The 22,500-nt window shown below is 40.1% G+C and overlaps 1 protein-coding gene across 1 annotated transcript in view; it reads right to left on the reverse strand.

Annotated features, from left to right (window-relative positions):
* The window catches only part of iqgap3 (IQ motif containing GTPase activating protein 3), a 98,168-nt gene that overhangs the window by 6,806 nt on the left and 68,862 nt on the right, over positions 1-22,500 (reverse strand). The window contains exons 29-30 of the mRNA XM_067447730.1: positions 4,413-4,645; positions 2,628-2,760 (exon numbers count right to left, since the gene is read on the reverse strand). Coding sequence (XP_067303831.1) covers positions 2,628-2,760; positions 4,413-4,645 — 366 coding nt within the window. The remainder of the gene's footprint in view (positions 1-2,627; positions 2,761-4,412; positions 4,646-22,500) is intronic.

The raw sequence follows: 22,500 nt of genomic DNA on the forward strand, positions 1-22,500 counted from the left end.
AGCGCATGTGGAAAAAAGACGGACTTCATGTGTCCTACCAAATCCTTAACAATAGTTGGAGAACCTATCAGAATACTGTTAAAGCTGAAAAAACAAAATATCTTTCAAATATCATATCAAATAATATAAATAAGCCCCGGGTTCTGTTTAAAACTATTGATTCTGTTTTAAACACCAGTCCTACCACTGTACTGGAAGTGTCACGCGAAACATGTGAAAACTTTTTGCAATTTTTTAATAACAAGATCGCTACTATTAGAGCCAATATATCGCCCCCTTTGTTTCATCTTCCTATAATGACACGGTGCCCTGATATTTTTAATCAGTTTAAGCCCGTATCGTTGTCATTTCTTACTGAAATTGTCAATACATTAAAACCTTCCTCTTCTCCCACTGACACAGTTCCTCCTCGCTTTTTTAAAGAGGTTTGGGTGACTATTGGCCCTTATGTCAGGGACATCATCAATAGCAGTCTGTCCTCTGGTATTGTGCCCTCTTTTTGTAAAAAGGCTGTTGTTGAACCTTTGATTAAAAAACCTGGTCTTGACCATACAATTTTATCAAACTATCGACCAATCTCCAAACTTCCATTCCTGTCGAAGATTTTAGAGAAAAGTATATTGTCACAGTTACAGCCTTTTTTAGATGCAAATTGCATTTTTGACACTTTCCAGTCAGGTTACAGAGCCTTCCATAGCACTGAGTCTGCACTCTTAAAGGTTTTTAACGATTTATTTTTAACGACTGATACTGGTGACTCAGTTATTTTAGTGCTTTTAGACTTAACTGCTGCTTTTGACACAGTTGACCACACAATTCTTTTATCTCGTCTGGAAAACTGTGTGGGTGTCAGGGGGACAGCGCTAGAGTGGTTCAGGTCGTACCTGTCTGGGAGGAGTTTTGCTGTCAGACTGGGGGACTCTATTTCGTCCACCGCCCCTTTGAACTGTGGAGTACCCCAGGGATCAATTCTTGGGCCCATTCTCTTTGCTCTGTACCTTCTACCACTCAGTGTGATTTTTAAAAAGCACGGTATCTCCTATCATTTTTATGCAGACGATTGCCAAATATACATGCCTTTGACAAAAAATGAACACGCCCCCTTGACACCCTTACTCGAGTGTTTAAGTGACATCAAGTCCTGGTTGGCTCAGAATTGTTTAATCCTAAATGAGGGGAAAACAGAAATAATGTTGTTTGGACCCATTGGACCTCAGGTCGACTTAGGTCCCCTCAAAACCCATGTGCATCCCACAGCCACCAGCCTTGGCGTCACTATAGACAGTGATTTTAAACTGGATAAACAAATTAACACTGTCGTAAAATCGAGTTTTTTTAATCTTCGTCTTTTATCCAAAATTAAACCTTTTTTATCTTTTAAACATTTTGAGCAAGTCATGCATGCTTTTATTTCGTCACGTCTGGACTACTGTAATGCACTATACACTGGAATATCACAAAATGCACTGTCTCGCTTACAGTTAGTCCAGAACTCTGCAGCACGGCTTTTAACAGGAACCAAAAAGCGCGAACACATTACCCCCATCCTCGCTTCTCTGCACTGGCTTCCTGTTCGATTTAGAATTGATTTTAAGATTTTATTGTTTGTTTTTAAAGCTTTGAATGGACTGGCCCCACAGTATATTATGGACCTCATCCAAATTTATACACCGTCGCGTTCACTGAGGTCTGAGGGCCAGCTCCAGCTTTTGGTTCCTAGGACCAGACTTAAAACCAGGGGGGACCGGGCTTTCGCAGTGATTGGCCCCAGATTGTGGAACGCTCTGCCTCCCCTGGTCAGAACGGCTCCCACAGTTGAATGTTTTAAGTCTCGTCTTAAGACCCACTTTTATTCCTTGGCTTTTAACTCCGCGTGAGTTGTGTGGTCCTGTGTCTTGTTGATTTTATATATCTTTGTGCTTTTTTTTTTTTTTTTTTATTTATTTACTTATTTTTATTTTATTTTGTGCAGCACTTTGGAAACTGATTGTTGTTTGTTAAAAGTGCTATATAAATAAAGTGGATTGGATTGGAATTGAATAATGAGCATCGGTTGGGAAAATTAACCGAAAAGAGCATCCCTAATTTGTTTATTTATTAAAGTCTGTTAAAGGAACTGTGTGTAAGAAATGTATTTCAATAATCCTAAAATGGCCCTGATGTGTCTCTAGACATTAATAAATCGTGTTCATTTTAAACTCTTCTATCACTGACAGCAGTAGTCCGGCAGGATATTGTCATTTTTTTTAAAGTTGTTGTTGTTGACGTTGTGTTTTGTCCTGAAGCTCCGCCCTCCGCCTATCGACCAATCAGGAGTCAGTAGTGCTCGGGGTTGCCAGATTAACTCTAGTTAGCACAGCTGCAGATCTACAAACGTTCTGCTGATCCTGCAGTCAATCTGGCAACCTCGAGTCAGGGGGAGGGGGGGACACCGCTCTACAGGCATCTGACTGCAGTACCAGTTTTGGCCACAATCTTACACACACTTCCTTTTAAATGTTCGCCTCCTTCCCTGAACACAGAACTGTATTACAGTTATTTATTAATATTATTTGAGCTATGATAAGGCCCACTGGTGTTTAATAAAGGCGTGTCCTGTGAAATGATGATTATGACGCAGAACTGACTCTGTGTGTGTTGATGAGTTCGCTGATGGAGATGTAGATCACAGGTCTGTTGAGGATGAGCGTCTCTGAATACTCATCGATGTTAAAACGTTCCTCCGGCTCAGGAACGTCACACACACACCGCAGGAACTTCCTGTGGAGGACGAGATGACATTTTCCACTTTAAATTCATGTAACAATGTTCGTGCTTTTGATATTAATATTATATAAGGAAAGTGGTCATTTATTATTTTATTTTTGCACAAATAAAGCTTAATAAAACTCAGGCTGAACCCGTGGAGTCATGATTACTTTAATGACGTCTTTACTAACGCTCTGGCCTGGAGAGTGATACACTTATTTAGGCACTGTGTCTCGTCTCCAGCCCAAATATCGAAACATTCTTAACTCAAGATCATTCCCTAGATCAGCCAAACGACAGGAGATATTTTCCTTGTTTTGTTGAAAATAATATTAAATGAAGAGTTTTTGCTTCAAACAGGCAAAATGATCAGCCAATGGGGTGAGGAGAGTAATCTGATTTCTGATAGGGACGGAAACAAGAAACAAGATTTCAATCAGACATCAGATTATTATTGCATCTTGATTTAAGCCGGGTGCACACTGTGCGATTTTGGCCACGATTTGGCCGTCTGAGACAAGCAAATCCTAAAAGATTCCTCTGATCCTCGGCTAAGATCTGACGTCTTTGGTCGTTAGTTTGACATGTTCACCGGCAGCCGATTAATGAGCGCTGCGATCAAATTTGACCTCAGACGAAATTCTGGCAGTGTCAGATTTGGCGCACAATCCTGCAGTGTGACTTCTCTTACGACGACCGTCAAATATCTCCGTTTTTCAAGACAAACTATGACCAAAACGAGAGCCGTCATTTCAGTCCGGCGTGTAATGCAGCTCACCGTCACCGAACGCCTCATTCACTGATGATATAAAACTCCGGGTGAGTTTTCTTGTGCGCGTCCGTTTTTAGCGCGCCTTCACTATCGTGCAGTCTGACATTAATGCCAACTGAGCTCTTACAGTGTGATACGGCTTACAGCGGGGATCATGATCGTACAGTCTGACAAGGGACATTCGCAAAGGATTTTGAAAAATCGCACAGTGTGCGGGACCCATTAGGAATTGTTAGATATTTGGGCTGGAAACGAGACAAAAAGACTAAAGAAGAAGAGCGTTTTTTGCAGTGTGTATGCTGACCTAAAACAGACGCTTTCAGGATGTTGAAGTAGCCAATTAAAATCATTCAGATAATGCGTACCGTTGCGATACAGCCTTGGCACTCCACAGAGGTCACACACTCACCTGTGTGTGTGTGTGTGTGTGTGTGTGTGTGTGTGAATGATGTACTGGTTGAGTGCGTCACACACTCACCTGAAGCACGCGTGTGTGTGTGTGTGTGTGAATGATGTACTGGTTGAGTGCGTCACACACTCACCTGAAGCGCACGTGTGTGTGTGTGTGTGTGTGTGTATGGTGTACTGGTTGAGCGTGTCACACACTCACCTGAAGCGCGCGCGCGCGCGCGTGCGTGCGTGCGTGCGTGCGTGTGTGTGTGTGTGTGTGTGTGTATGGTGTACTGGTTGAGCGCGTCACACACTCACCTGAAGCGCGTGTGTGTGTGTGTGTGTGTATGGTGTACTGGTTGAGCGCGTCACACACTCACCTGAAGCGCGCGCGTGTGTGTGTGTATGGTGTACTGGTTGAGCGCGTCACACACTCACCTGAAGCGCGCGCGCGCGTGTGTGTGTGTGTATGGTGTACTGGTTGAGCGCGTCACACACTCACCTGAAGCGCGCGTGTGTGTGTGTGATGTACTGGTTGAGCGCGTGCAGGTGCGCCGAGTCTCCGTGGAAGTGTTTGAGCGCGGCGCTGTGCTGAAGGATGCGAGCGATGGAGCCCAGAGTCCGCCGCTGACCCGGAAGCAGAGCAGAACCGGCTCCAAACTCAACCACGTCAAAGCCGTCCGGAGCCACGACCGCAGGGTTCATGTAGCGATAGTAGATGAGATTACCCACGATCTGATCACACACACACAGAAACACACACATACACAGGCACACACAGAAACACACACACACACACACACACACACACACACACACACACAGAAACACACACACACACACACACACACACACACACACAGAAACACACACATACACAGGCACACACAGAAACACACACACACACACACACACACACACACACAGAGAAACACACACATACACACACCAAAATGAACTTAAAATGACCATCATCAAAATGAACTCAACTTTGCTTTTTGAAGTCAGGGCTCGACATTAACACTTGTCCAAAATCAAATAACCAGCGGAGGACCAAAATACGAGAATGATTCTGCGTTCATTTATCGATAGTGGATAATATATAATTAACTGACGGTTCACAACACATTCAACATGTGCAGTTTATATATTTATAACATGATAGAGTTAAACAACATCACGAGTGTGTTTTCCTGAACAGCATCACGACTGAAAACAACACGGAATTCATCTAACAGCTCCATAAACAATTAACATTAAATCACTTACATTTCAGATGCAATATTGACCGCTTCTGTGTAACTGAATGATTCAGTGTGTGAATGATTCAGTATGTGAATGATTCAGTGTGTGAATGATTCAGTGTGTGAATGATTCAGTGTTTAAATGATTCAGTGTGTGAATGATTCAGTGTGTGAATGATTCAGTGTATGAGTGAATTGACTCAATGACTCGCTCATTAAGACTCACCTGCTGCCACCTACTGGTGGTTTAGTTTAATGTTTAAACATTCTTCCCAACATTTCTTATTTGTTTATTCAAAAATACTGTTGTGGTGCAGTGACAGTAAAAGTAAACACAGGAAGCTGCAGGTTTCATATAATGAAGCACTTTGCATTCGGTTGAAGGACAAGAGCCAGTTTGCTATTTATTCAAAATAATATTCCCACACTAAATGCGGTGATTGGGAATATGGTGTGTACATTTATGAAGCGTCGTGAGCTCTCACAAAATATTATAAATGTTTAAAGGATGCCCAAGCAGAGCAGTGTCAGATTTAGCTCTGGAGACACCGGAGAAAGCACTGATATGGATTTTAATGTTATTGTATCGATTCATTTTGTTTGTCATTTGTCTTGTTTTGGTGTAATTGTTATTATATGGAGTCTGAAATAAAGCTCGACATGACTAATCTCATAACATTATTTAATGTGATTGGTAACAGCCCCAGTGTCGTATTTTAATATAATGTATAAATCAAATTTAAGAATATAATGAGACCTGAAGCACAGCCTATATTTATTAAGATTAGGGGAATGTCCTTTATCAAAGGGAAACGAATCACAAATATGCAGATTTAAATATGCCGAAGCTGACTGAACACTGGTGAGGATATCGCTTCAGAATAAATCATTTACAACACAAACAATAAAACATTTCCGGACAAGCACACGAATATGCTTAATGTCGAGCCCTGGAACACACACACACACACACACACACACACACACACACACACACACACACACACTAGGGCTGTGCAATATATCAAAATGATCGAAGTATCGCAGATGTACACATCGCAGCGGCTCCAATATCTGAATGGTTTTCATACGCTACTTCAACATTGTGAAAGTTTAGGTCAGACACTGGGCAGAGAACAGACTGGGCACATTACTGCTACTGATGGGACTAACCTGACATTAAAAGAGTTATTAAACGCAATCATTTGCAGTCTCGCGCTGTTTGACACACACACACACACACACACACACACACACAGAAACGTGAACAATTTATGACACAAATGTTCGCTAAAACACTGCCGGTCTCTTTCAGAAGTTGTAGCGATGCTCTCTTTCCCTAGACAGAATGCGAAACGGTTTCATTCTCAGTTTTAAATAATTATTTTAATATAATTAGGGCCCAAGCCCTGAAAGGGCGCAGAGCCCTATTGTTCTTCTAAGGATTATTAGGGCCCAAGCCCTGAAAGGGCGCAGAGCCCTATTGTTCTTCTAAGGATTATTAGGGCCCAAGCCCTGAAAGGGCGCAGAGCCCTATTGTTCTTCTAAGGATTATTATTATTATATATTATAATTTTTTTTACCGACTATTTGGGCATTTTTGGAGCCCTTCCCATGCTCGAAAACTCTTGAAACTTTGCACACGCATCAGAATGCGCGGCCATCAGGGCCGGGCTGAGGCTGGGACCCGGGCGTGGCAGGGGGGCTCGACAGCGCCCCCTAAAGTGGGCTCTGAAAACGTGGTCTATAAATCAAACACACTTGCACGTACATATATGAAACTCGGTACACATATAGAGCTCATCGGGCCGAACAACTTTCGTGCTCTGAGTTATGCGTCAGCCCAACAGGAAGTGAGCTATTATGGGTTGTTCGGAAAACGCATGCTGTGGAATTAGCGATACTCCTCCTAGACGATTTACCCGATCAGCACCAAACTCGGTCAGCATGAAGTCAAGACACTGAGGATGCTAAATTGCGAGCAACTTTTTGATATCTCAAACGGTTAGGCCGTGGCGAAGAGACGAATTTATGGCGAGAAAAAGGAAACAGGAAGTGTGTTATAACTTTTGCATACATTAATTCATTTTGATGAAACTTCAGCTGTGTGTTCGTTGTAAGAGGCCGATCACATGGATATGACTTTTGTGAGACAAAGTTATAGCGCCACCAACTGGCATCAGGAAGTGTGTCACTTTCAAAATTGCTTTAAATCCCCATCTTATTTTCACCCGATTTACTTCAAACTTCATCAGTATAATGTCAAAACATGGCAGATATAGACATATGAATGGATTCCTGATTCTTGAAATACTGTTGTCATGGCAACGTGTCAAAGTCTAATAATCTTTTTTGGTGTTTTTGAGACTCTTCACATGCTTGAAATTGCATGAAACTCAACACACACATCAGACATGCTGTCCTGAAGATGCAAGCAAAGATTCAGAAATGGGCGCGGTAGAGGGGCTCAGTAGCGCCATCTTTTGTCCAAAGCGGGGGGTTAGTTTTATCTACAGTCACCAAACTCGGTATATATATTGTACATTTCGAGCCGGACAACTTTCTAATTTAAAGTCATTAGCTCTGACCAACAGGAAGTCAGATAATTTGGTTGGAAGATAACAAGAAGTCGAAAGCGAGCTCTGAGTTTTTACCTTCTCCTCAAAAGCGATTCATTCAATCTCCTCCAAACTCGGACAACATGAAGTAAATATACAGAAGATGCTAAAATGTGAACGGTTATTGGATATCTCAAACGGTTTTCCCGTAGCAAAAGCCTAAAAAACACAAAATAAGCACACAAGTGCCTGGTTCATAAATAAGGCTATACTCCCACCTGCTGGTTATTCTATATATCACACTGTTTTTTTTGTGTTTTTTTTCAACACTTATGCTCTCCCTTAAATGACCAGTAGAGGGCAATATTGTATAAGTTTTCAAGCAAAAAAACTTGCCTCTGTGTGTGTGTGTGAGAATGGTTTTCTAGGCTGGTGGGGACTTAAACCTGAATGCACACAGACTCATGGGGACTTCCCAATGGGTACAAAAGCTTATAAATCAGACAGAATGAGTTCTTTTGAAAAGGTGAAAATGCTGAAAGTTTTGTGTGATGGGTAGGTTTTGGGGTAGGAGTAGTGTAGGAGGACAGAATATGGTTTGTACAGCATAAAAATCATTATGCCTATGGTGAGTCCCCAAATAGATAGTGAACCAGACATGAGTGTGTGTGTGTGTGTGTGTGTGTGTGTGTGTGTGTGTGTGTGTGTGTGTGTGTGTGTGTGTGTGTTCTTTTTTCTAGCCTGGAGGGGACTTCAACCTGAATGCACACAGACTCATGGGGACATGTGTCATTGATTTCTACAGTGTGTGTGTGTGTGTGTGTGGGGGGGGGGGGGGGGGGGGGGGGGGTTGTTGTGGATGGGGGATGGTGGATGGGCTTAACTGATAAGAGTTGCCTGCAGCATACTTCAGCATTACTACTGTGTGTGCGTGTTCTTTTTTCTAGCCTGGTGGGGACTTCAACCTGAATGCACACAGACTCATTGGGACACGTGTCACTGATTTCTACAGTGTGTGTGTGTGTGTGTGTGTGTGTGTGTGTGTGTGTGTGTGTGTGTGTGTGTGTGTGTGTGTGTGTGTGTGTGTGTGTGTGTGTGTGTGAGAGAGAGAGAGCCACTCTTCTGTCTAAAAAGATTACCTCTCAATGCTGTGCTTTGGCCTGCATTAAAGGATTAAACATATTATTCTGGGTTTGAATAAAAAAATTCATGTATAAAACCAGTTTATTTGTAGGGCATTGACAATATTGTTTTATATAATTAGTTAAATCATTGTGTTAATACAAATAATTATTAATAAAAATATATAAATATTTAAAAAAACATTACTAACAAAAGAAAAAACACATTTAATTGTCTTTAAAAAGAAAAGGAAAAAAAAAGTAGTGTGTGTAACTTAAAAAAATGAGAAGATTAATGCCTTTTGTTTAAGGACAAAAATGAGAACCAATGAGCTACCGGCATATAGAATAACCAGAAGGTGGGAGTGTAGCCTTATTTAGTAACCAGGTTGGATATGTCCTAGGGAACACTGTTTTGAAGATAAAACTATTGTTGTTATTGCAAAACAGTGTTTTCAGACAGTGAAATAAAAACAATGTTCTCTCACTGTTTATATTTTGTGTCTGTCCTTACCCCCCCCCCCCCCCACTCTCCCTCTCTCAGGATCACTCTGTGTGTGTGTGTGTGTGTGTGGAGGGGGTCTCTCTCACTCTGTGTATGTCGCCTTGTTTCTTGTTTTTCATAATTTAACCCTTTCATATCAAAAGCTATCAGCAATATCTATCACTTTATTGTGAAAAATAAGTTTTAAAAAATGTATTATACATATATATAACACTGGTCTTCTGAACTTACAATATTTTGAGCTGCAAAAAATACATTTGCACATAATTGAAAGTGATATCCTAATACTTTTAATTGTTTTCTATAACATGGGCTTTAAAGAAGGTCATGTGCTGTGTTTGCAAGGATCACATATGACACCTCTTTAAACTAATTATTTATTGATAAAATTCAAATGGATAAAAAAAATATAATTTCACATGATCTTATAAAAGTGGCTGTTTATAATAAACTTCTATAAATTTTATGCACGCATATTACTCTTACCTGACACTGATATTAAAATCATTGTTGCAGTCTCTGTGATTTGGCTTAATTTATTTTTAAGAGAAGTGTAAGGATAATGCAACTTCAGCATTTGGACAGTATTCTGCACTCATTTTGAAATTGACATTTGACATCACCTGACATAATATTAAAGAATAAAATGTAATTGATCTCAGAGATGTGAGTGTTGTGGTTCCTGGTCATAGCAGCACCAGTTGCTGCAGTTAATGAGGTGAATTCAAATGACTTTGACATAGTCCCTTTATTTATTTTTTCCCATATTAAATGCCTATTGCCTGCTGTGCACAGTTAAGCTGATGCCACCGGGGTGGCGGTGCCCCCGGCTTGGGCCCGTCATCGCTGCTCGCAGCTTTAATATATTATTATTTTTTTTACCGACTATTTGGGCATTTTTGGGGCCTTTCCCATGCTCGAAAACTCTTGAAACTTTGCACACGCATCAGAATGCGCGGCCATCAGGGCCGGGCTGAGGCTGGGACCCGGGCGTGGCAGGGGGGCTCGACAGCGCCCCCTAAAGTGGGCTCTGAAAACGTGGTCTATAAATCAAACACACTTGCACGTACATATATGAAACTCGGTACACATATAGAGCTCATCGGGCCGAACAACTTTCGTGCTCTAAGTTATGCGTCAGCCCAACAGGAAGTGAGCTATTAGGGGTTGTTGAACGCATGCTGTGGAACGCATGCTGTGGAATTTGCGATACTCCTCCTAGACGATTCACCCGATCAGCACCAAACTCGGTCAGCGTGAAGTCAACACACTGAGGATGCCAAATTGCGAGCAACTTTTTGATATCTCAAACGGTTTGGCCGTGGCGAAGAGACGAATTTATGGCGAGAAAAGGGAAACAGGAAGTGTGTTATAACTTCTGCATACATTAATTCATTTTGATGAAACTTCAGCTGTGTGTTCGTTGTAGGAGGCCGATCACATGGATATGACTTTTGTGAGTCAAAGTTATAGCGCCACCAACTGGCAGCAGGAAGTGTGTCACTTTCAAAATTGCTTTAAATCCCCATCTTATTTTCACCCGATTCACTTCAAACTTCATCAGTATAATGTCAAAACATGGCAGATATAGACATATGAATGGATTCCTGATTCTTGAAATACTGTTGTCATGGCAACGTGTCAAAGTCTAATAATCTTTTTATGTGTTTTTGAGACTCTTAGCATGCTTGAAATTGCATGAAACTCAACACACACATCAGACATGCTGTCCAGAAGATGCAAGCAAAGATTCAGAAACGGGCGTGGTAGAGGGGCTCAATAGCGCCATCTTTTGTCCAAAGTGGGGGGTTAGTTTTATCTACAGTCACCAAACTCGGTATATATATTGTACTTTTCGAGCCGGACAACTTTCTAATTTACTGTCATTAGCTCTGACCAACAGGAAGTTAGATAATCTGGTTTGAAAATGAGAAAAAGTGAAAAGCGAGCTCTGAGTTTTTACCTTCTCATCAAAAGCGATTCATTCAATCTCCTCCAAACTCGGACAACATGAAGTAAATATACAGAAGATGCTAAAATGCGAACGGTTATTGGATATCTCAAACGGTGTTCCCTTAGCAAAAGCCTAAAAAACACAAAATAAGCACACCAGTGCCTGGTTCATAAATAAGGCTATACTCCCACCTGCTGGTTATTCTATATAATCACAGTTTTTTTTTCTTTTTTTTCTCAACACTTATGCTCTCATTTAAATGACCATTAGAGGGCGATATTGTATAAGTTTTCAAGCAAAAAACCTTGCCTCTGTGTGTGTGTGTGTGAATAGTTTTTTAGCCTGGTGGGGACTTAAACCTGAATGCACAAAGACTCATGGGGACTTCCCAATGGGTACAAAAGCTTATAAATCATACAGAATGAGTTATTTTGAAAATGTGAAAATGCAGAAAGTTTTGTGTGATGGGTAGGTTTAGGGTAGGAGCAGTGTAGGAGGACAGAATATATGGTTTGTACAGTATAAAAACCATTAAGTCTATGGTGAGTCCCCAGAAAGATAGCACACCAGAGACCAGACATGTGACTCTGACTGTGTGTGTGTGTGTGTGTGTGTGTGTGTGTGTGTGTGTGTGTGTGTGTGTGTGTGTGTGTGTGTCTGATGGGGGATGGGTGCCAGTTGCATTTTGATGAGGAAAAGATTAGCTCTTTTATTGCTGTGTGCTTTGGCCAGCATTAAAGGATATATATATATATATATATATATATATATATATATATATATATATATATATATATATATATATATATATATATATATATATATATATATATTTCTGGGTTTGAATAAAAAAATGGAAAAAGTATGGAACCAGTTAATTTGTAGAGCATTGACAATATAGCCTGCTGGGGACTTAAACCTGAATGCACACAGACTCATGGGGACTTCCCAATGGGTACAAAAGCTTATAAATCAAACAGAATGAGTTCTTTTGAAGAAAGTTTTGTGTGATGGGTAGGTTTTGGGGCAGGAGCAGTGTAGGAGGACAGAATATATGGTTTGTACAGCATAAAAACCATTACGTCTATGAGTCCCCAGAAAGATAGTGAACCAGACATGAGTGTGTGTGTGTGTGTGTGTTTGTGGGTGGGTGTGTGTGTGTGTTGTGGATGGGGGATGGTGGATGGGCTTAACTGATAAAAGTTGCCTGCAGCATACTTCAGCATTACTACTATGTGTGTGTGTGTGTGTGTGTGTGTGTGTGTGTGTGTGTGTGTGTGTGTGTGTGTGTGTGTGTGTGTGTGTGTTCTTTTTTCTAGCCTGGTGGGGACTTCAACCTGAATGCACACAGACTCATGGGGACACGTGTCACTGATTTCTACAGTGTGTGTGTGTGTGTGTGCGTGTGTGCGTGTGTGTGTTCTTTTTTCTAGCCTGGTGGGGACTTCAACCTGAATGCACACAGACTCATGGGGACACGTGTCACTGATTTCTACAGTGTGTGTGTGTGTGTGTGTGTGTGTGTGTGTGTGTCAGCCACTCTTCTGTCTAAAAAGATTACCTCTCAATGCTGTGCTTTGGCCTGCATTAAAGGGTAAAACATTTTATTCTGGGTTTGAATAAAAAAATAAATGTATAAAATCAGTTTATTTGTAGGACATTGACAATATTGTTTTATATAATTAGTTAAATAATTGTGTTAATACATATAATTATTAATAAAAAAATATAAATATAAAAAAACATTACTAACAAAAGAAAAAAACACATTTAATTGTCTTAAAAAAAAGTAGATTAATGCCTTTTAAATATAAATATAGAATAACTAAATATAGAATAACCAGAAGGTGGGAGTGTAGCCTTATTTAGTAACCAGGTTGGATATGTCCTAGGGAACACTGTTTTGAAGATAAAACTATTGTTGTTATTGCAAAACAGTGTTTTCAGACAGTGAAATAAAAACAATGTTCTCTCACTGTTTAGATTTTGTGTCTGTCATTCCCCTCCCCCCTCACTCTCCCTCTCTCAGGATCACTCTATGTGTGTGTGTGTGTGTGTGTGTGTGTGTGTGTGTGTGTGGAGGGGGTCTCTCTCCCTCTCTCAGGATCACTCTGTGTGTGTGTGGAGGGGGTCTCTCTCCCTCTCTCAGGATCACTCTATGTGTGTGTGTGTGTGTGTGGAGGGGGTCTCTCTCACTCTGTGTGTCGCCTTGTTTCTTGTTTTTTTTCATAATTTAACCCTTTCATATCATAGGCTATATCAGCAATTTCTATCACTTTATTGTGAAAAATAAGTTTAAAAAATGTATTATATATATATATATATATATATATATATATATATATATATATATATATATTTAACACTGGTCTTCTGAACTTACAATATTTTGAGCTGCAAAAAATGCATTTGCACATAATTGAAAGTGACCTATTATATCCTAATACTTTTAATTGTTTTCTATAACATTGGCTTTAAAGAAGGTCATGTGCTGTGTTTGCAAAGATCACGTATGACACCTCTTTAAACTAATAATTTATTGATAGAATTCAAATGGATTAAAAAAATAATTTCACATGATCTTATAAAAGTGGCTGTTTATAATAAACTTCTATAAATGATATGCACGCATATTACTCTTACCTGACACTGATATTACAATCATTGTTGCGGTCTCTGTGATTTGGCTTAATTTATTTTTAAGAGAAGTGTAAGGATAATACAACTTCAGCATTTGGACAGTATTCTGCACTCATTAGGGCCCAAGCCCTGAAAGGGCGCAGAGCCCTATTGTTCTTCTAAGGATTATTTGTTATTATTATTATTATTAGGGCCCAAGCCCTGAAAGGGCGCAGAGCCCTATTGTTCTTCTAAGGATTATTTTTTGTTATTATTATTATTTATTATTTTTTTACGCGACTATTTGGGCATTTTTGGGGCCCTTCCCATGCTCGAAAACTCTTGAAACTTTGCACACGCATCAGAATGCGCGGCCATCAGGGCCGGGCTGAGGCTGGGACCCGGGCGTGGCAGGGGGGCTCGACAGCGCCCCCTAAAGTGGGGTCTGAAAACGGGGTCTATAAATCAAACACACTTGCACGTACACATATGAAACTCGGTACACATATAGAGCTCATCGGGCCGAACAACTTTCGTGCTCTAAGTCATGCGTCAGCACAACAGGAAGTGAGCTATTATGGGTTGTTCGGAAAACGCATGCTGTGGAATTTGCGATACTCCTCCTAGACGATTCACCCGATCAGCACCAAACTCGGTCAGCCTGAAGTCAAGACACTGAGGATGCTAAATTGCGAGCAACTTTTTGATATCTCAAACGGTTTGGCCGTGGCGAAGAGACGAATTTATGGCGAGAAAAGGGAAACAGGAAGTGTGTAATAACTTTTGCATACATTAATTCATTTTGATGAAACTTCAGCTGTGTGTTCGTTGTAAGAGGCCGATCACATGGATATGACTTTTGTGAGTCAAAGTTATAACGCCACCAACTGGCAGCAGGAAGTGTGGCTTTTGTCCAAAGTGGGGGGTTAGTTTTATCTGCAGTCCCCAAACTCGGTATATATATTGTACATTTCGAGCCGGACAACTTTCTAATTTACAGTCATTAGCTCTGACCAACAGGAAGTCAGATAATTTGGTTGGAAGATAATAAGAAGTGGCAAAGCGAGCTCTGAGTTTTTACCTTCTCCTCAAAAGCGATTCATTCAATCTCCTCCAAACTCGGACAACATGAAGTAAATATACAGAAGATGCTAAAATGCGAACGGTTATTGGATATCTCAAACGGTTTTCCCGTAGCAAAAGCCTAAAAAACACAAAATAGGGACACACGTGCCTGGTTCATAAATAAGGCTATACTCCCACCTGCTGGTTATTCTATATATCACACTGGCTGTTTTTCTGTTTTTTTTTTCTGTTTTTTCAACACTTATGCTCTCCCTTAAATGACCAGTAGAGGGCAATATTGTATAAGTTTTCAAGCAAAAAACCTTGCCTCTCTGGGTGTGTGAATGGTTTTCTAACCTGGTGGGGACTTAAACCTGAATGCACACAGACTCATTGGGACTTCCCAATGGGTACAAAAGCTTATAAATCACACAGAATGAGTTCTTTTGAAGAAAGTTTTGTGTGATGGGTAGGTTTAGGGGCAGGAGCAGTGTAGGATGACAGAATATATGGTTTGTACAGCATAAAAACCATTACATCTATGAGTCCCCAGAAAGATAGTGAACCAGACATGAGTGTGTGTGTATGTGTGTGTGTTTGTGGGTGGGTGTGTGTGTTGTGGATGGGGGATGGTGGATGGGCTTAACTGATAAGAGTTGCCTGCAGCATACTTCAGCATTACTACTGTGTGTGTGTGTTCGTGTGTGCGTGCGTGCGTGCGTGTGTGTGTGTTCTTTTTTCTAGCCTGGTGGGGACTTCAACCTGAATGCACACAGACTCATGGGGACACGTGTCACTGATTTCTACAGTGTGTGTGTGTGTGTGTGTGTGTGTGTGTGTGTGTGTGTGAGCCACTCTTCTGTCTAAAAAGATTACCTCTCAATGCTGTGCTCTGGCCTGCATTCAAGGATAAAAAAATTTATTCTGGGTTTGAATAAAAAAATGAATGTATAAAACCAGTTTATTTGTAGGGCATTGACAATATTGTTTTATATAATTAGTTAAATAATTGTGTTAATACAAATAATTATTAATAAAAAATATAAATATAAAAAACATTACTAACAAAAGAAAAAACCCATTTAATTGTCTTTAAAAAAAAAGAAAAAAAGTAGTGTGTGTAACTTAAAAAATGAGAAGATTAATGCCTTTTGTTTAAGGACAAAAATGAGAACCAATGAGCTACCGGCATATAGAATAACCAGAAGGTGGAAGTGTAGCCTTATTTAGTAACCAGGTTGGATATGTCCTAGGGAACACTGTTTTGAAGATTAAACTATTGTTGTTTTTGCAACACAGTGTTTTCAGACAGTGAAATAAAAACAATGTTCGCTCACTGTTTAGATTTTGTGTCTGTCATTCCCCTCCCCCCTCACTCTCCCTCTCTCAGGATCACTCTATAGCCCCGTTTCCACCAAAATTACCCGGAACTATTTGTACCAGGAACTTTTTTACAGGAACTTTTCTCCCCCCCAGACCTGCAGCTGTCTGCGTTTCGACCGCGATAAAGTTCCGAGAAGATTAGGCAAATTAGTCCGGTGATGTAGGACTGCGCGCGACTGTTTCTCCAAATCAGTGAAGGACAGTAATCATTTGTGTGTGTACCGATTGAAAGATTTAGTGATCTGTTTACATGAGACGTTATCTAAACCGATCTGGTGTTTACATGTGATGACTTTCAATCGCAATCATTTTGTCATATGCAGTTTGTCTGCCGCACCAAAAATGTCAACGCTGTTTTCTCCAGCAGCTGGAGTGTGTTGACTGTAGCCATAGCAACTCTTAACGGCCACCAGGACTAATACAGTATTATTTATAGCTATTTGTTGTAAAGTGTAATAATCATCTCAGAAAAAAAAATCTTCTGTCAGGCGCAGTTAAAGTAAAAACTGCCTGGGGCAATATACGCTGTGTCATTACTCCAACATTATCTTCATAACTTACGAAATAAAAAGTTTACCCCTCAGAAAAATGTACTTTCCTCTCTTGTCAACATGAGCGCGGCGCGCGCCGTCACGTCATGTAAGGACACACACTTAAAAGTAATCGGTCAGGTCGTTTACATGGTGAAAAAAAATTAATAACGAGTATGGACGAGATTCAAGCTTTGCTGCTTTTGCTGGTTATGTATAGGTTTACTAAAGAGGTAATTAACAATGACAGAAAAGAGCACTAATATGCAGATTCAGCAGCATGCAGCTGCAGCATATTCAGAAAGCTTGTAAAGCTAGATTTAAAATGACAATGTATATTATTATCAGCTATTACGGACATTGAACGTGAGATGGCTGAGACGACCGCGCGCCACCAGACAGAGAGCAAAGACTGATATTTACTGAACGCAGAACGAACCTCGCAAAAGACTTTTAAAAATGCCGGTTGAACTGCGTGAGCTCAACCAATCAGCATGTTCAGCGCCCAAGTCCCGCCCTCGAAAGTTCCTGAACTTTGAAAAAGTACTAACTCGCGAGCAGGGCCGTTTGGAGGGGGAAATATTTACCCGGAACTTCAATTTTACCCTGGTTCCTGCGGTCTAAACACACGAAGTACCACCCAAAGTTCCTAGTTCCTGGGTAAAGTTCCTGTGGTGGAAACGGGGCTTATGTGTGTGTGTGGAGGGGGTCTCTCTCCCTCTCTCAGGATCACTCTATGTGTGTGTGTGTGTGTGTGTGGAGGGGGTCTCTCTCACTCTGTGTGTGTCGCCTTGTTTTTTGTTTTTTTTTCATAATTTAACCCTTTCATATCATAGGCTATATCAGCAATTTCTATCACTTTATTGTGAAAAATAAGTTTAAAAAATGTATTATATATATATATATATATATATATATATATATATATATATATATATATATATATATATATATATATATATAACACTGGTCTTCTGAACTTACAATATTTTGAGCTGCAAAAAATGCATTTGCACATAATTGAAAGTGATATCCTAATACTTTTAATTGTTTTCTATCACATGAGCTTTAAAGAAGGTTATGTGCTGTGTTTGCAAAGATCACGTATGTCACCTCTTTACACTAATAATTTATTGATATAATTCAAATGGATTAAAAAAATTATTTCACATGATCTTATAAAAGTGGCTGTTTATAATAAACTTCTATAAATGATATGCACGCATATTACTCTTACCTGACACTGATATTAAAATCATTGTTGCGGTCTCTGTGATTTGGCTTAATTTATTTTTAAGAGAAGTGTAAGGATAATACAACTTCAGCATTTGGACAGTATTCTGCACTCATTTTGAAATTGACATTTGACATCATCTAACATAAAATTAATGAATAAAATGTAATTGATCTCAGAGATGTGAGTGTTGTGGTTCCTGGTCATAGCAGCACCAGTTGCTGCAGTTAATGAGGTGAATTCAAATGACTTTGACATAGTCCCATTATTTATTTTTTCCCATATTAAATGCCTATTGCCTGCTGTGCACAGTTAAGCTGATGCCACCGGGGTGGCGGTGCCACCGGCTTGGGCCCGCCATCGCTGCTCGCAGCTTTAATTATTATTATTATTATTTTTTTACGCGACTATTTGGGCATTTTTGGGGCCCTTCCCATGCTCGAAAACTCTTGAAACTTTGCACACGCATCAGAATGCGCGGCCATCAGGGCCGGGCTGAGGCTGGGACCCGGGCGTGGCAGGGGGGCTCGACAGCGCCCCCTAAAGTGGGGTCTGAAAACGGGGTCTATAAATCAAACACACTTGCACGTACATATATGAAACTCGGTACACATATAGAGCTCATCGGGCCGAACAACTTTCGTGCTCTAAGTTATGTGTCAGCCCAACAGGAAGTGAGCTATTATGGGTTGTTCGGAAAACGCATGCTCTGAAATTTGCGATACTCCTCCTAGACGATTCACCCGATCAGCACCAAACTCGGTCAGCATGAAGTCAAGACACTGAGGATGCTAAATTGCGAGCAACTTTCTGATTTCTCAAACGGTTTGGCCGTGGCGAAGAGACGAATTTATGGCGAGAAAAAGGAAACAGGAAGTGTGTTATAACTTTTGCATACATTAATTCATTTTGATGAAACTTCAGCTGTGTGTTCGTTGTAAGAGGCCGATCACATGGATATGACTTTTGTGAGTCAAAGTTATAGCGCCACCAACTGGCAGCAGGAAGTGTGTCACTTTCAAAATTGCTTTAAATCCCTATCTTATTTTCACCCGATTTAGTTCAAACTTCATCAGTATAATGTCAAAACATGGCAGATATAGACATATGAATGGATTCCTGATTCTAGAAAAACTGTTGTCATGGCAACGTGTCAAAGTCTAATAATCTTTTTTGGTGTTTTTGAGACTCTTCAAATGCTTGAAATTGCATGAAACTCAACACACACATCAGACATGCTGTCCAGAAGATGCAAGCAAAGATTCAGAAACGGGCGTGGTAGAGGGGCTCAGTAGCGCCATCTTTTGTCCAAAGCGGGGGGTTAGTTTTATCTACATTCACCAAACTCGGTATATATATATTGTACATTTCGAGCCGGACAACTTTCTAATTTACAGTCATTAGCTCTGACCAACAGGAAGTCAGATAATTTGGTTGGAAGATAACAAGAAGTCGAAAGCGAGCTCTGAGTTTTTACCTTCTCCTCAAAAGCGATTCATTCAATCTCCTCCAAACTCGGACAACATGAAGTAAATATACAGAAGATGCTAAAATGCGAACGGTTATTGGATATCTCAAACGGTGTTCCCTTAGCAAAAGCCTAAAAAACACAAAATAGGGACACACGTGCCTGGTTCATAAATAAGGCTATACTCCCACCTGCTGGTTATTCTATATATCACACTGTTGTTTTTTTTTTTTTTTTTCAACACTTATGCTCTCACTTAAATGACCAGTAGAGGGCAATATTGTATAAGCTTTCAAGCAAAAAACCTTGCCTCTGTGTGTGTGTGACAATGGTTTTCTAGGCTGGTGGGGACTTAAACCTGAATGCACACAGACTCATGGGGACTTCCCAATGGGTACAAAAGCTTATAAATCAGACAGAATGAGTTCTTTTGAAAATGTAAAAATGCAGAAAGTTTTGTGTGATGGGTAGGTTTAGGGGCAGGAGCAGTGTAGGATGACAGAATATATGGTTTGTACAGCATAAAAACCATTACGTCTATGAGTCCCCAGAAAGATAGTGAACCAGACATGAGTGTGTGTGTATGTGTGTGTGTTTGTGGGTGGGTGTGTGTGTTGTGGATGGGGGATGGTGGTTTGTACAGCATAAAAACCATTACGTCTATGAGTCCCCAGAAAGATAGTGAACCAGACATGAGTGTGTGTGTATGTGTGTGTGTTTGTGGGTGGTTGTGTGTGTTGTGGATGGGGGATGGTGGATGGGCTTAACTGATAAGAGTTGCCTGCAGCATATTTCAGCATTACTACTGTGTGTGTGTGTGCGTGTGTGTGTGTGTTCTTTTTGCTAGCCTGGTGGGGACTTCAACCTGAATGCACACAGACTCATGGGGACACGTGTCACTGATTTCTACAGTGTGTGTGTATGTGTGTGTGAGCCACTCTTCTGTCTAAAAAGATTACCTCTCAATGCTGTGCTTTGGCCTGCATTAAAGGATAAAACATTTTATTCTGGGTTTGAATAAAAAAATTAATGTATAAAACCAGTTTATTTGTAGGGCATTGACAATATTGTTTTATATAATTAGTTAAATAATTGTGTTAATACAAATAATTATTAATAAAAAAATATAAATATAAAAAAACATTACTAACAAAAGAAAAAAACATTTAATTGTTTTAAAAAAAAAGTAGATTAATGCCTTTTGTTTAAATATAAATATAGAATAACTAAATATAGAATAACCAGAAGGTGGAAGTGTAGCCTTATTCAGTAACCAGGTTGGCTATGTCCTAGGGAACACTGTTTTGAAGATAAAACTATTGCTGTTATTGCAAAACAGTGTTTTCAGACAGTGAAATAAAAACAATGTTCTCTCACTGTTTAGATTTTGTGTCTGTCATTCCCCTTCCCCCTCCCTCTCTCAGGATCACGCTGTGTGTGTGTGTGTGGAGGGGGTCTCTCTCACTCTGTGTGTGTGTGTGTGTGTGTGTGTGTGTGTGTGGAGGGGGTCTCTCTCACTGTGTGTGTGTGTGTGTGTGTGTGTGTGTGTGTGTGTGTGTGTGTGTGTGTAGGGGGTCTCTCTCACTCTGTCTGTGTCACCTTGTCTCTTGTTTTTTCATAATTTAACCCTTTCATATCATAATTGCTATCAGCAATATCTATCACTTTATTGTGAAAATAAGTTTAAAAAAATGTATTATATATATATATATATATATATATATATATATATATATATATATATATATAAAATACTGGTCTTCTGAACTTACAATATTTTGAGCTGCAAAAAATACATTTGCACATAATTGAAAGTGATATCCTAATACTTTTAATTGTTTTCTTTAACATTGGCTTTAAAGAAGGTCATGTGCGGTGTTTGCAAAGATCACGTATGACACCTCTTTAAACTAATTATTTATTGATAGAATTCAAATGGATTAAAAAATTAAATTTCACATGATCTTATAAAAGTGGCTGTTTATTATAAACTTCCATAAATTATATGCACGCATATTACTCTTACCTGACACTGATATTAAAATCATTGTTGCGGTCTCTGTGATTTGGCTTAATTTATTTTTAAGAGAAGTGTAAGGATAATAAAACTTCAGCATTTGGACGGTATTCTGCACTCATTTTGAAATTGACATTTGACATCATCTGACATAAAATTAATGAATAAAATGTAATTGATCTCAGAGATGTGAGTGTTGTGGTTCCTGGTCATAGCAGCACCAGTTGCTGCAGTTAATGAGGTGAATTCAAATGACTTAGACAAAGTCCCATTATTTATTTTTCCCATATTAAATGCCTATTGGCCTGCTGCGCACAGTTAAGCTGATGCCACCGGGGTGGCGGTGCCCCCGGCTTGGGCCCGTCATCGCTGCTCGCAGCTTTAATTTTGAAATTGACATTTGACATCATCTAACATAAAATTAAAGAATAAAATGTAATTGATCTCAGAGATGTGACTGTTGTGGTTCCTGGTCATAGCAGCACCAGTTGCTGCAGTTAATGAGGTGAATTCAAATGACTTTGACATAGTCCCATTATTTATTTTTTCCCATATTAAATGCCTATTGCCTGCTGTGCACAGTTAAGCTGATGCCACCGGGGTGGCGGTGCCACCGGCTTGGGCCCGCCATCGCTGCTCGCAGCTTTAATTATTATTATTATTATTATTATTATTATTATCTTTTCGCCTTTTGGGCATTTTTGGGGCACTTAACGGGCTCGAAAACTCTTGAAACTTTGCACACACATCGGAATGCGCGGCCAACAGGGTCTGGTAGAGGCCTTTGCCCCGGGCGTGGCAGGGGGGCTCAACAGCGCCCCCTTGAAAAACAGGGTCTATATATTAAACACACTTGCACGTACATGTATGAAACTCGGTACACTTATAGATC

The sequence above is a fragment of the Pseudorasbora parva genome, chromosome 7, assembly GCF_024679245.1.
Source record: "Pseudorasbora parva isolate DD20220531a chromosome 7, ASM2467924v1, whole genome shotgun sequence".
Classification (NCBI taxonomy): Eukaryota; Metazoa; Chordata; class Actinopteri; order Cypriniformes; family Gobionidae; genus Pseudorasbora; species Pseudorasbora parva.